We start from the raw sequence: 11,452 nt of genomic DNA on the forward strand, positions 1-11,452 counted from the left end.
TTACAAGCTTAGGGGCAAAAGTGGAATTTTTGAAAAGTTATGGGGAAAAATGTAAATTTGTCAAAATGTTGTGTATGAATTGTATTTGAATGAAATGTTGATAAAATGTATTAAATTGTGTTAATATAGATCAAGAAAGAAGAAATAGTGGAAGTGATCGGGGAAAAGAGAAAGTTATCGACTAAATTACAAAAAAAAATAGTCGTTTTGCATCCGAGGTAAGTTATGTGTAAATAATAGTTATATTTGTATAAATTGTGAATTATATTTGATATGTGAATTAATATTGAATGTGGAAGGAAAATTGTTCATGAATTATTCAAGTGATAAAGTGTTAAAAATAAAGTGTTAAGTGTAAATTCCCGGTTGAACTTAGGAATAGAAGTGGATACAAGTGACATGTCACTAGAGACCAGTGTTACTGATGTTACAGTGAGTCCGGGTCTGGGTGATCTAGCATGTGTTGCGACACACTGACGACTTGTGTGAGCGAGCTGTGGACATTTCGGTGTTATTGATCGGTGGTAGCTTCGGCTACATTTCAGTGGTAGCTTCGGCTACATATCAGTGGTAGCTTCCGCTATATATCAGTCTGGCACTTATGTGCTAAATCTCTACGTATCCGTGTATATTCCAAGTGTTCAACGGGATTAATAATGAATAAAAGTGAATATGAAATGAAGTGTGTAGGCAGGTACAATTGAAAGAATGAGTATATGTAATAAAAGTTAAGTGTGAAAATGTATATGCAAGTGAATTGGTAAGATTGTGCATTTGTAAGTGATTGAAATTGCTAAGAAATGTTTTGATTAGTTATATGTTAAAAGTGTTAATTGTTAAATGAGTACCTATTATTTACATGTAACTTACTAAGCTATTAGTAGCTTACAACTTTCTTCTTTTCTTTTGTTTTATAGTGATTTGAACTTGATCGAATTGGGGATCGTCGGAGCTCGTATCACACTATCATAATCATCTCGGTATTATGTGCTTTTCAAAATGTTTAAACTATGGCATGTATAGAGTCTTAATCATTTTGAGCATGTTCAAATGATATGGCTAATATTAGCTATTGAAGTAGTTATTAAAGAATATGTTTTGGTGTTATGTATGTTAAAATGGTAACTAATTCAAAGAAGCAGTTTCTTTGACAGCAGCAGTGACGTGAATGTGAAAAATCACCATAAATATTAGAAATGGAATTAGAGAGTGAATCATATATAGAATTAAAGCTCATCAAGTCTATTTTTACATGGAAGAAACGGTGTGGGCAAAGGAATTCTATAGTTAGAGATATTTGAATTTTAGTGAGACAGGGTCAGAATGGTTTTTGAAGTCCCCTGTTCTAACTTTATAAAATCATTATAAATTGTACAGAAATAATTATAGGTCATAATTTATATGTCTAGATTTCTTAGTGAGTCTATTTTCAAAAGAAATAAACGGTAACCTTATATGAATTCTGTACGATGAGATAATTGATTTTTAGTGCCAAGAGGTCAGATCTGTCAAGCTGTGAAACAGGGGATACTTTAATGAATAAACTGTACTAATTGGATAAGTCAAAAATTCTGAAAATTTTATGGTAAGTATCAATATAAGTCTAGTTTTAGGGAAAATTTACGGATTTAAAATTTGAGTTCTGTATCTTGAGTTATAATTAATTTAGTAACTGCTGCGCGATTGGACAACTTTGCTGTAAATAGTGAAAGTAATTTACAAAGCAAATTTTTATGCTCCGAATTGGTAAGTTAAATTGGATAACATCTCGTACTCGATTCCGGCGACAGTCTCGGATAAGGGGTGTTACAGGATTGGAAGAGTTTAGATATTTCTTCGACTTCGAGTCAATGAGACACTGGGTGTCATTTATTTACTTCGGATTAATTTGATGAGGCACTGGGTGCCAATTTACTTCGGTTTAGCCGATGAGGCACTGAGTGTTAAATTATTACTTCGAATTATTCGATGAGGCACTGGGTGCCAAACTGGTGTGTTTTGGTTGGATCCGTGTATCCGTCCGAGTCCGAGTTGTGTTAATGGGGGTAATTAATTGAAATTGCATTATGATTGATGTTAGATGATCTTGCATGTGAAATGAAAATGAGACAGTGAATTGAAATATGGATTGAGACACATGAATTGTGTATTCATGAATTGGATATGGAATGAACAAAATTATTGTTTAAATTATATGTGTATTTTATTGTGAAAAGCTATTTATATAGCAAATATGAGAATTGAGATATTGTGAAACAAATGAAATGTGATATGGTTATTGAAATATTTAGATTGTATATTTGTGATTTCATATTTTTTTTATATTCGGATTATAGAAATTCCATTGAGTTTTACTCAGCGTAAGGTTTTGTTTTCCGTGCGCAGGTTAAGTACTAAATTTTGATCGCCGATTCAGCATCCAACAACAATCCCGAACTCAAACGTGGTGATGTTTTATCCTTTTGTGTCGGGATGTACCTAGGGTGCCTAAATAATAATTATTTTGTGGACTGATTGTAAAATAAATGGGATTATATGTTTAATATTGGTTAGTTATATACATATAATACGTGTTTATGTTTGAGGTCATGTTATGACTTGTTTAAGTTAATGTTTAAATGAATAGGAATTAGGCAAGGTAAATTGAATTTGGTATGGTTATAAATTGGATTTGAATGATGTTTAAATGGTATGAAATGATGATATAATTGTGGTATCTAAGAGGGTACATTGGTTAGAGACACCTAGGATGTTTGTTTGATATGATTTGGATGAGTTTGATTGTGTTTTGAATTGGTTAAACGAATGATTTTTGAGTTGCTTATTGTTTAAAATTGCAGGGAATGTTAAACTTGTTGTTAAAGGTATATTTTGAGTCCACATGGCCAGACACACAAGCTTGTGATGGGTGACATGTGAGACACTGACACGACCACCACAGGCGTGTGAACCTATGACTTCAAAATTTTTTAATATTTTTCGAAAAATTCTCTGAGTTTTCGAATTAGTCCCGACTTGTTTCTTGTTGGATCGCCGGCACCCCTACGGCGCAGCGAAAAAAAATAAAATTGGCGACCCTAACCATGGATCCATGTGAGAGGAACGAATCGGGGTGATCAAGGTTACGAAATTACCTAATGTTTATTCAGAGTAGACAGCAACACCTCAACAACGAGTAGTCTGATCTGCTGTCGAACCAAGCCGCAATCTATCGTGATCCCGACCTCTACGTAACCCACCCAGTTGACTACGAACGGAAGGAATCCCCAAAACAGTTTTGAGAGTTATTTTTCTTTGACGGCTGCTAGGCTCAAACAAAGAAAAAAAGGATTATATATATCATTTTGTTTTAGGGTTTTTTTAGGAATTAAATAAATATAATAATATTTTTAAACCGAAAATTATAATTACATTAATTATAATATAAGTTCGGTAAACCATATATTTATTTGAATTCTTATGCTAACCAAATTCATGTCCTCACTATACATACAACAACCTTGTACATAATGTGTTGGAAATTTGATTACCGAATTAAATTAATTCTATAATTAATTTAATTTAAGCGACCCAAAAACAATACCAACTATGGTTTATTCCGTTCATTTCAACTATAGGGTGTGACCTCAGAGGTTCTGTAACGTTAATAAATAACACTAGAATAATTCTAATGTCAGAAACAATGAGTGACATCTAGCAATGCATCATTGCTACCTAAGTCACAAGAGATCATGATTCGACATAACATTTTTTTATGATTAACCTTTTATGCAATAATCCTTAAGTCCTTTATCTCTGGATTGGACGCAAGTCATGGAATAGTCACACTTGCATTGTCCATTCCATGTTTCTTGATATCTTAAGCAGACTACGATATACAAATAAGTATGACATCTAATATCAACTTATTTGAGCATGGTCATGCATTTCTAGTTTCACTTAATCAAGTGGCCTAAGATATTACTCCTATTATGTAGGAGGGACTTATCCTATATCGACCAACCATATCCCTCTACATAGATTGTGGTATATCCAACATCAGTCTTTATAGAACAACCGATTGTGATATCGCTTGACTGTACCAAAATATACAACTCACGATGTTGGGATTATGATGATCTCAAGTCTGAGGATCATATAAATATTAATCATTATGAGTAATGTCGTGACAATTACATAATAATCCAAGAAACATACTCATAACGGGTCAGTCCAATATGTTGTTCTCTAACACACATATTCATGTAATGATTCTGACATTCCATATCAATGGCAACTCTTTATCATCAATCAACTACATGTTAGTCTTAATGCATTATCGTTGTCCCATCCAACAATAATACTTGACTAAGGAACTTTTAAGAATAATCATATTATTCTCAAGACATTATTATAAAACAGTTTATTTATATACACAGAAAAGAAACTGAAATAATAATGGTAACGCCTTATATTAATAAACATGATAAATCAAATATGTTATTACAACCATCTCATGATTGATCTTTGGGCATACTCTAACATTTCTAACACGTAATTTGAGCCTCGATGGCTCGAATAAGGGACAATATGTATGTGTTTGATTGGTTTTGACTTGAATATTATATGATATGAAATGCATTGAAATTATGTCTGTTTGATCTGTAATACTTCAAAACCCTATTCTGATGACGAATGTGGGTTAGGGGTGTTACACGAATACTCACCCCTATTCTCGACATCACTAGTATGTATAATTGAATAATATTTTATTTAATTTATATTACAAAAAATTATGAGATTTATAATAATTTATTTAATCAAATAATGAGTTATATATATAAATCAACAAAGCTAAACTCAAAAGGGTTAGAATTTGGATAATGTTATAAATTTTGTTAGAATTTATTTTAGGAGTGAAAATTGAATTATAAATTCTTAAGGAGTCAAAATATAATTTTATCATTATTGCTAAATTTTCAAAGGACTAAATTGAAATTTTATCATTTTTGGAGAGGATAGAAGGCGATTTTACTATTGTATTAACTTATAATTTCAAAATTTTAGATGTTTTTTTTTTACCATTTTGGGGGTCAACTCCCGTCTATCCCCTTTGGTGTCGTTCCTATTCTATAACAATGGTGTCGTGAGTTCATTTTCAATTTAAATATATAAATTAATGGCACTAAACATCTTAAATTATAGTTTGAATTTTAAATGTTAAACTCTGATCTAATATATAACATATTGGATGACGTGACTTATTGGGTTTACACATGTCACACATGCTATATCATCAAATGATGTACATGCTACATGCAACAATTGGTCCATATCATCCAATTTTAGTAAAATTATAAAAATAAACTAAAATTGAATGACGTGACCTATTAGGTTTAAACATGTGGCACATGCTACGTCATCAAATGATATATATGTCATGTGTAACAACATATTTGGTCCACATTATTCGATTTTAGTGGAATTATAAAATATATTAAAATTCATAATTAAATCCAAAGTAAAGTACAAATTTGAAGCCAAAAAATTATATATATACTAATCACAACATTCAAATTAAACTCGAGTACCAACCAGTAATATATTTACCCTTTAAGAAAATTTAAAATATTTTTTGAAAAAAAAGTACCAAATTAATATAACCCAGAAAAAAAAGCTCACATCGACCCAATTACAAAAAAGTTCCAGAAATTATCCTAAACTGATATTTATTAGGGAAAAAGCAATAGGAACATAATACGACGTCGTTCGTCTTGGAAGCAGTTAGCAATAGTATGTAGTAGCCGACTCCCATAGACGGAGCGGCAAGTTTTCAATAGCTGATTTGCAAGAAAAAAAGGTTCAGCCAACGGCAGCACAGATCGCCCGATACGACGTCGGTTTCTCAATCCGATCAGTATTTTTTTGTTCTCTTCTTCTTAAAGTTCCATCTTTTAGTTATCAAGAAATTAAAAACCCAAACTTTTTATTTTTTTTTATTTTTTGCGTTTAATAATTTTTATATTTTTTTGCCATTTTTTTTGTAGTTTTATAGTAATTTAGCTCGAATCAAGTAGCTTTCAACTGATTTATTTTTAATTTCCTTTTATCCAATTTGATTGAAAGATTGATTATTTATTTTGTTTTAAGTCATGCATATAATTGTATCTGCTTAATGTAAATTACGAATGAAGTTCAGTTGCTATGAAAAAAAATGTGCTTGAGTTGATTCTGACATTGGGTTTTTGCATTTTTTTTTAATTATCTAAGCATCCAATGGCAGCAGCTGTGGAAATTTCACCAGTTTTAGAGATTTTAGGTACTTAATAACTATGCTTCTTTCCAGAATTGGGTTAAATCACTATTTGAGGTCTGAATTTAACAGTTTTTCCCACAGGGTCTGAACTTTCTTTTGTCCAAGTTAGGCCTTGAACTTGGCAATTGTTCCCATATTGGGACTTGAACTAGGCAACTATTCTCACGTTGGGGTTTGGACTTCTTTTGGTCCAAGTTAGTCCCTGAACTTGGACAAAAAAAAATTCAGGTCCTAGGAAAGAGTTACCGAAAGTATTTAACCCTTTAGAATTTATTCTCTGTATATAATTTGCTAAATTTTCTATTATTTTTATTGAATATTTGTAGTTCGAGAACCAGATGGATATTCTATCTGGAATGGACCTCCATTCAAGAATAATAATCAACCTGGGATTAAGCTTGAAAAAGTTCCTTGCAATAATGCTAAGTATAGTGAGGATGGTTCAAGGATTATGGTGACAAAAACAGACTCTGCTATTGGTATCTATGATTCCAACACTTTGAAAGAGATAAGGTGTTTTCAAATCCCGAATGTAGTCGCTTCGGCTTTGTCCCCGTGTGGGGCTTATCTTCAAACCTTTCAGAAATCTACTACGCCGCAGGAAAAGAATGTGGTCTTATGGAGCATAGAGACCGGGGATCCTGTTTACGAGCAGTTCCAGAAAAACATGACAAAAGCTACATGGTACCATATATGAACATATGCATATATTGGCTGCACACATTACATTATTTTAAGTGTACTTACTTGTAAATCTGTGTCTCAGGCCATTAATCCGATTCAGCTCTGATGAAGCTGTTGCATGCCGGCTTGCTACAAATGAAATACAGTTTTTCGATGCTGCTGATTTCTCTAAAGGAATTTCACATCGGCTAAGAGTTCCTGGGGTGGCTGCAGTGGAGCTTTCCAGAGCTCCTGGGTCCCATGTGGCAGCATTTGTTCCAGAATCAAAGGTCGGTGTTTCTTTCACTTCCGTTGGTTTCTTATAATGAAAGAAAGAGCCTGAGTCTTGTCCCAGATTAGTAATGTTCTGATGATTTGTTAACATGATGTGTCTTGAACTTGAACGTCGATTTGTTTCATTTGTGGCAGTGAAGGAACATGTCGAAGTTAGTTAAAAGCGTATAATAAATACTATATGATTTGGTCGTATAGATTCAGGGTATTTCATTTGCGAGACTTGAATAAAATGTGGACTTTTTTGTGTTTACATGCTAAGGATGTTAGAAACAAGCCATGCAGCTCTAGTAAAGCACGTCTTCAAGAGCTAGTATGTAGGAAGTGTTCACATATAAAAGAGCCTTGAAGTTCTGGGAGTGATACATTTTGTGTTGTAAATTGGAAATGATTTAATTACCTCCTGATTGTAGATGTACGTGACACGGGAGCCTAACTTTTTACACTTTCGATAAATTTGGGTTTTGTTTTTCTTTTTTGTAGGGGAGTCCAGCTAGTGTCCAGATATATGCGTGTGCGAAAGAGTTGCAGAGCCAACCTCTAGCTCGACGAAGCTTTTTTCGATGTTCTACTGTGCAGTTACATTGGAACCATGGTTCAACAGGACTTCTAGTTGTGGTTCAATCTGATGTTGATAAGACTAACCAGAGCTATTACGGAGAGTCGAAGCTGCACTACCTTACAACTGATGGAGCCTTTGAAGGACTTGTTCCCCTTCGTATGTTCTTGCTTAAACTTCTGTTTTTTCCCTTCTTCACCTTGTACAATTTATTGACTTTGTTACATATATTGGCAGGTAAGGAGGGGCCTATTCATGATGTTCAATGGTCATATTCCGGGAAAGAGTTTGCTGTTGTTTATGGATGTATCCTTTTCTCGTCATAGAAGACATGACCGCGTGTTCAACTTTTGGTCGATGATTGGATTTTGATTTTTATCAGGGCTACATTTAGCTAGTGTGTTTATGAAATGTAATGGGATTTGGAGTGATAATAGCATGCACTTTTGATCCCCTGAGGTAGGCTATTTATGAATAGATCCTCTAGTGTAGTACATACAAATCATATTTATGAATTATTTAAGGGTAAATTACACTAGTAGTCACCCAACTATTAATAAATTTCTTTTTCAGTCACCCAATTATTCAATTTTTTGTTTTTTGATCACCAATTGGCTAAAGTAAAAATGGAAACACCCAAAAATCCAAGTTAGTTGGGTGACCAAAACAGAAAAAATTTGAATAGGTAGGTGACCATTTTATAACTTTTCATAATTGGGTGACCAAAAAGGAAATTTACTAATAACTTTTCATAGTTGGTGACAAAAAAAACTAATAGTTGGGTGACTACTAGTGTAGTTCACCCATTATTTAATTTGTTACATATAATGTGTTTGACATGTAAAACAAGGGTATCCCTATATAGTGTATGGTAACAAGGGTTAGCCTTTCACTTCATTCTTGATGAATCCTTTCTGCAACTGTGCCCCTTGACATACTTTCAGTTATGCCTGCCAGTGCAACAGTATTTGACAAGAAGTGCAAACCAGTACATGAGCTAGGATCTGGTCCTTACAATACCGTTCGATGGAATCCGAAGGGGAAATGTATCCTTTTGTAAATAATTCGTAATATTCTTCCTATTTACCTTGTCTCATGAGCTTTAATTAACTGTTCATTGTACTTTTTGACTATACATATTTGTAGCCTTAAGTCTATGATATACAGTACTGTGTTTGGCCGGTTTCGGTAACTTGCCTGGCGATATGGTATGTATACACTTTATTTGCTGTATGTATTCACCTGGTGGAGTCGAGTTTGGTATTTGGGTGGTTCCTGTGGATTTGTTTCTCCGAGTTAGTTGACCCTTTTTCTTGGAGGGTCTCTGGCTTATATCTGCCTTCTGATATTTACATTTTGGTCCTTATGTTCTATTCTTCACTTTTTCTTTTCGCTTTGAGCTAGTTTGTCTTTTTTTTTTTCCTCGTTTCCTTCTAAGGCAGGCACAATCTTTGGGTTTTGTTTTTTTCCTCATTAGGCCTCTTCTCAATGAATTGTCCTGCCTCCCTTGTTCTTAATGGAGCTAATGTTTAGTTTTATTCTTCAGGCATTCTGGGATATTATAGACAAAAAGCAGCTTGGAACAACTAGGGCTGAATGCTCGGTAACAAGTGAGTGGTCTGCGGATGGATGCTATTTCATGACTGCTACAACAGCTCCCAGACTCCAAGTCGACAATTGGTATGTTGATTGTTGATGTTTTCTTATAATGAGGATTTAGCTGTTTGCAGCAGCAAGTTGGTCCATTGGCTGAATTAGAGACTGAGTTGTTCTCTTTTAAAAACCAAATAGACTAGTCCACCTCAGTATTTCAATGACTATGGAGATACTGTCGTTAAGTGAAAAAGTACTAACATCCGTGCTATTATCTCTCCGTATTTTATATGAATAGAATGATCTATGTTCTTTCCTCTCTTTAGAAACCATATATAGATGATAGTGATATCATATCTACCATTTGACCCAAGACAAGAGTAGCCATTATTTACCAAATAGTTTATTTACTGATTTCCGACTATCTTGTTTTTGAAGTGTTAAAATTTTTAGCTACAATGGATCGTTGCTCTTCAAGAAGATGTTTAACAAGTTGTTCCAGGTGTGTATCGTGATTGTTTAGTGCTCTTTTCATGAATTGGTTTTGTATGCACTTTTTGTTACTTGATATTCATCATGCAGGCTGATTGGAAGCCGGAGTCACCAGATAAGTTCGGTGAAATTGCTGAACTTATAAAGTCCGTTGGTTCTGTGAAGATTGAAGAAACCAAATCACTAGGTTCTATTTCATCAAATTCTCTAATGTATTTTAATTCGACATTGGTTTGAGTTCGGACCATACTTGTACTTGACACTTGCACTTGAGTCCAATTAACTTAGATTTGATTATTAAATTCTCATTTGTAGATGTGTTGATGTTGTTTTACTCCTTTTCCAGGACAAGGGTCAACCACCAAAAAGCCTGCATCGGCTAACCCTCCCGCACAGAAGCCTGCTGCTTATCGTCCTCCGCATGCTAAGAATGCAGCGGCAGTTCAGGCAGAGGTACTTCTCTGACAAGTCTTAAGATAATGATTTGAATGAAATGCAACGTATAAACAAGAAACTAAATGACAAGTTCACTAAGCAGTAAAAACACGATTGGCGAGACAATAGCAATACGGTATAATACAATGACCCTCTAGTTGAGGATTAGTTACAGTGTCACCCTGCAAACAAATACTTTTTGGATTGTATAACCTATTTGTTCCAGTTTTTCATTTTTCCTTGGAGTATCCATGTTTGGTCTGTATTGGACCATGATACGAAAATATGACCTCTGAGGCTTCTCATTCTAGCCAACTTGCCTTCTGAAATATCTTAGATATGATTGCATTATTACGATGACATTCCTATGTTTTCAATTTCTTTTCATAAGTCCGAAAAAAAGAAAAATCTTTTTGTAACCCTGACTCTCTATCATTGTGTAATTGCAGTTGTTTGGAGGGAGTTCTACAGGGTGAGTTTTCTTTCATTATAAATTCCGTGTCTAACATCCATACCGGTCTTTGATTTCCGCATTTTCTGATTCTCACATGTATAATGTAGAGAAATGAGCAAGAATGCACTCAAAAACAAGAAGAAGAGGGAGAAACAGAAGGAGAAAAAGGCCGCCGAGGCGGCAGCGGCATCTGGTGCTACATGAAAAAATTGCAGTTTTAGCCTAATTACCAATCAAACTATTTAGACCTTGATGCTTTGCAGTCACCATTTACCAGTTTTGATATGTAGCATTCGTTTCTGATTTCCTATTTTTTCTATGGGAAAGAGAGAACTGAGTACACATATATTGTTCTTTATGAGCTAGACATAACAATTCTTTACTCATCATAATTGTTTTTAAGATGTTATATATTTATTAAAATTTGACACATTAATAATTCGAGTTATATAAATTTGACATGTTTACAATGGGTTGAATCTCATTGTTCATACCTGGACATATTATTCCAAGCAACTGATGTTGAAACAAGGTCGGACAATGATATTTACAGCAATACTAAAGCTTAATGTTTATCCTTTTAATTTAAGAGCATATCATGGTATTATTACATAAAAAGGCAAATTAGTTTTTATATGTTAAATTAAAGAATAAAATAATTATTTCA

At 33.7% G+C, this 11,452-nt stretch overlaps 1 protein-coding gene and 1 long non-coding RNA gene across 3 annotated transcripts; both read left to right on the plus strand.

Annotated features, from left to right (window-relative positions):
* Window positions 1-128: 128 nt before the first annotated feature.
* On the plus strand, window positions 129-1,153 carry LOC128039670 (uncharacterized). The gene is made up of 2 exons (XR_008194125.1): window positions 129-218; window positions 918-1,153. It is a non-coding gene; the product is annotated as an uncharacterized LOC128039670 (long non-coding RNA).
* A 4,601-nt stretch (window positions 1,154-5,754) lies between these two features.
* LOC105796354 (eukaryotic translation initiation factor 2A) lies at window positions 5,755-11,224 on the plus strand. 2 transcript variants are annotated; one of them, XM_012626021.2, is made up of 14 exons: window positions 5,755-5,875; window positions 6,250-6,298; window positions 6,622-6,979; window positions 7,062-7,248; window positions 7,736-7,970; window positions 8,049-8,117; window positions 8,756-8,857; window positions 8,979-9,019; window positions 9,358-9,491; window positions 9,843-9,906; window positions 9,987-10,083; window positions 10,243-10,349; window positions 10,781-10,803; window positions 10,893-11,224. In XM_012626021.2, the coding sequence occupies exons 2-14, from the start codon at window positions 6,256-6,258 to the stop codon at window positions 10,987-10,989; spliced, it is 1,557 nt and encodes a 518-aa protein (XP_012481475.1). In that variant the 5' UTR covers window positions 5,755-5,875; window positions 6,250-6,255; the 3' UTR covers window positions 10,990-11,224. The 2 variants fall into 2 exon arrangements, with proteins under 2 accessions (XP_012481475.1, XP_052483819.1); XM_052627859.1 differs by having other exon boundaries at window positions 5,787-5,896.
* The last annotated feature ends 228 nt before the right edge of the window (window positions 11,225-11,452 follow it).

Source organism: Gossypium raimondii, chromosome 3 (assembly GCF_025698545.1).
Source record: "Gossypium raimondii isolate GPD5lz chromosome 3, ASM2569854v1, whole genome shotgun sequence".
Classification (NCBI taxonomy): Eukaryota; Viridiplantae; Streptophyta; class Magnoliopsida; order Malvales; family Malvaceae; genus Gossypium; species Gossypium raimondii.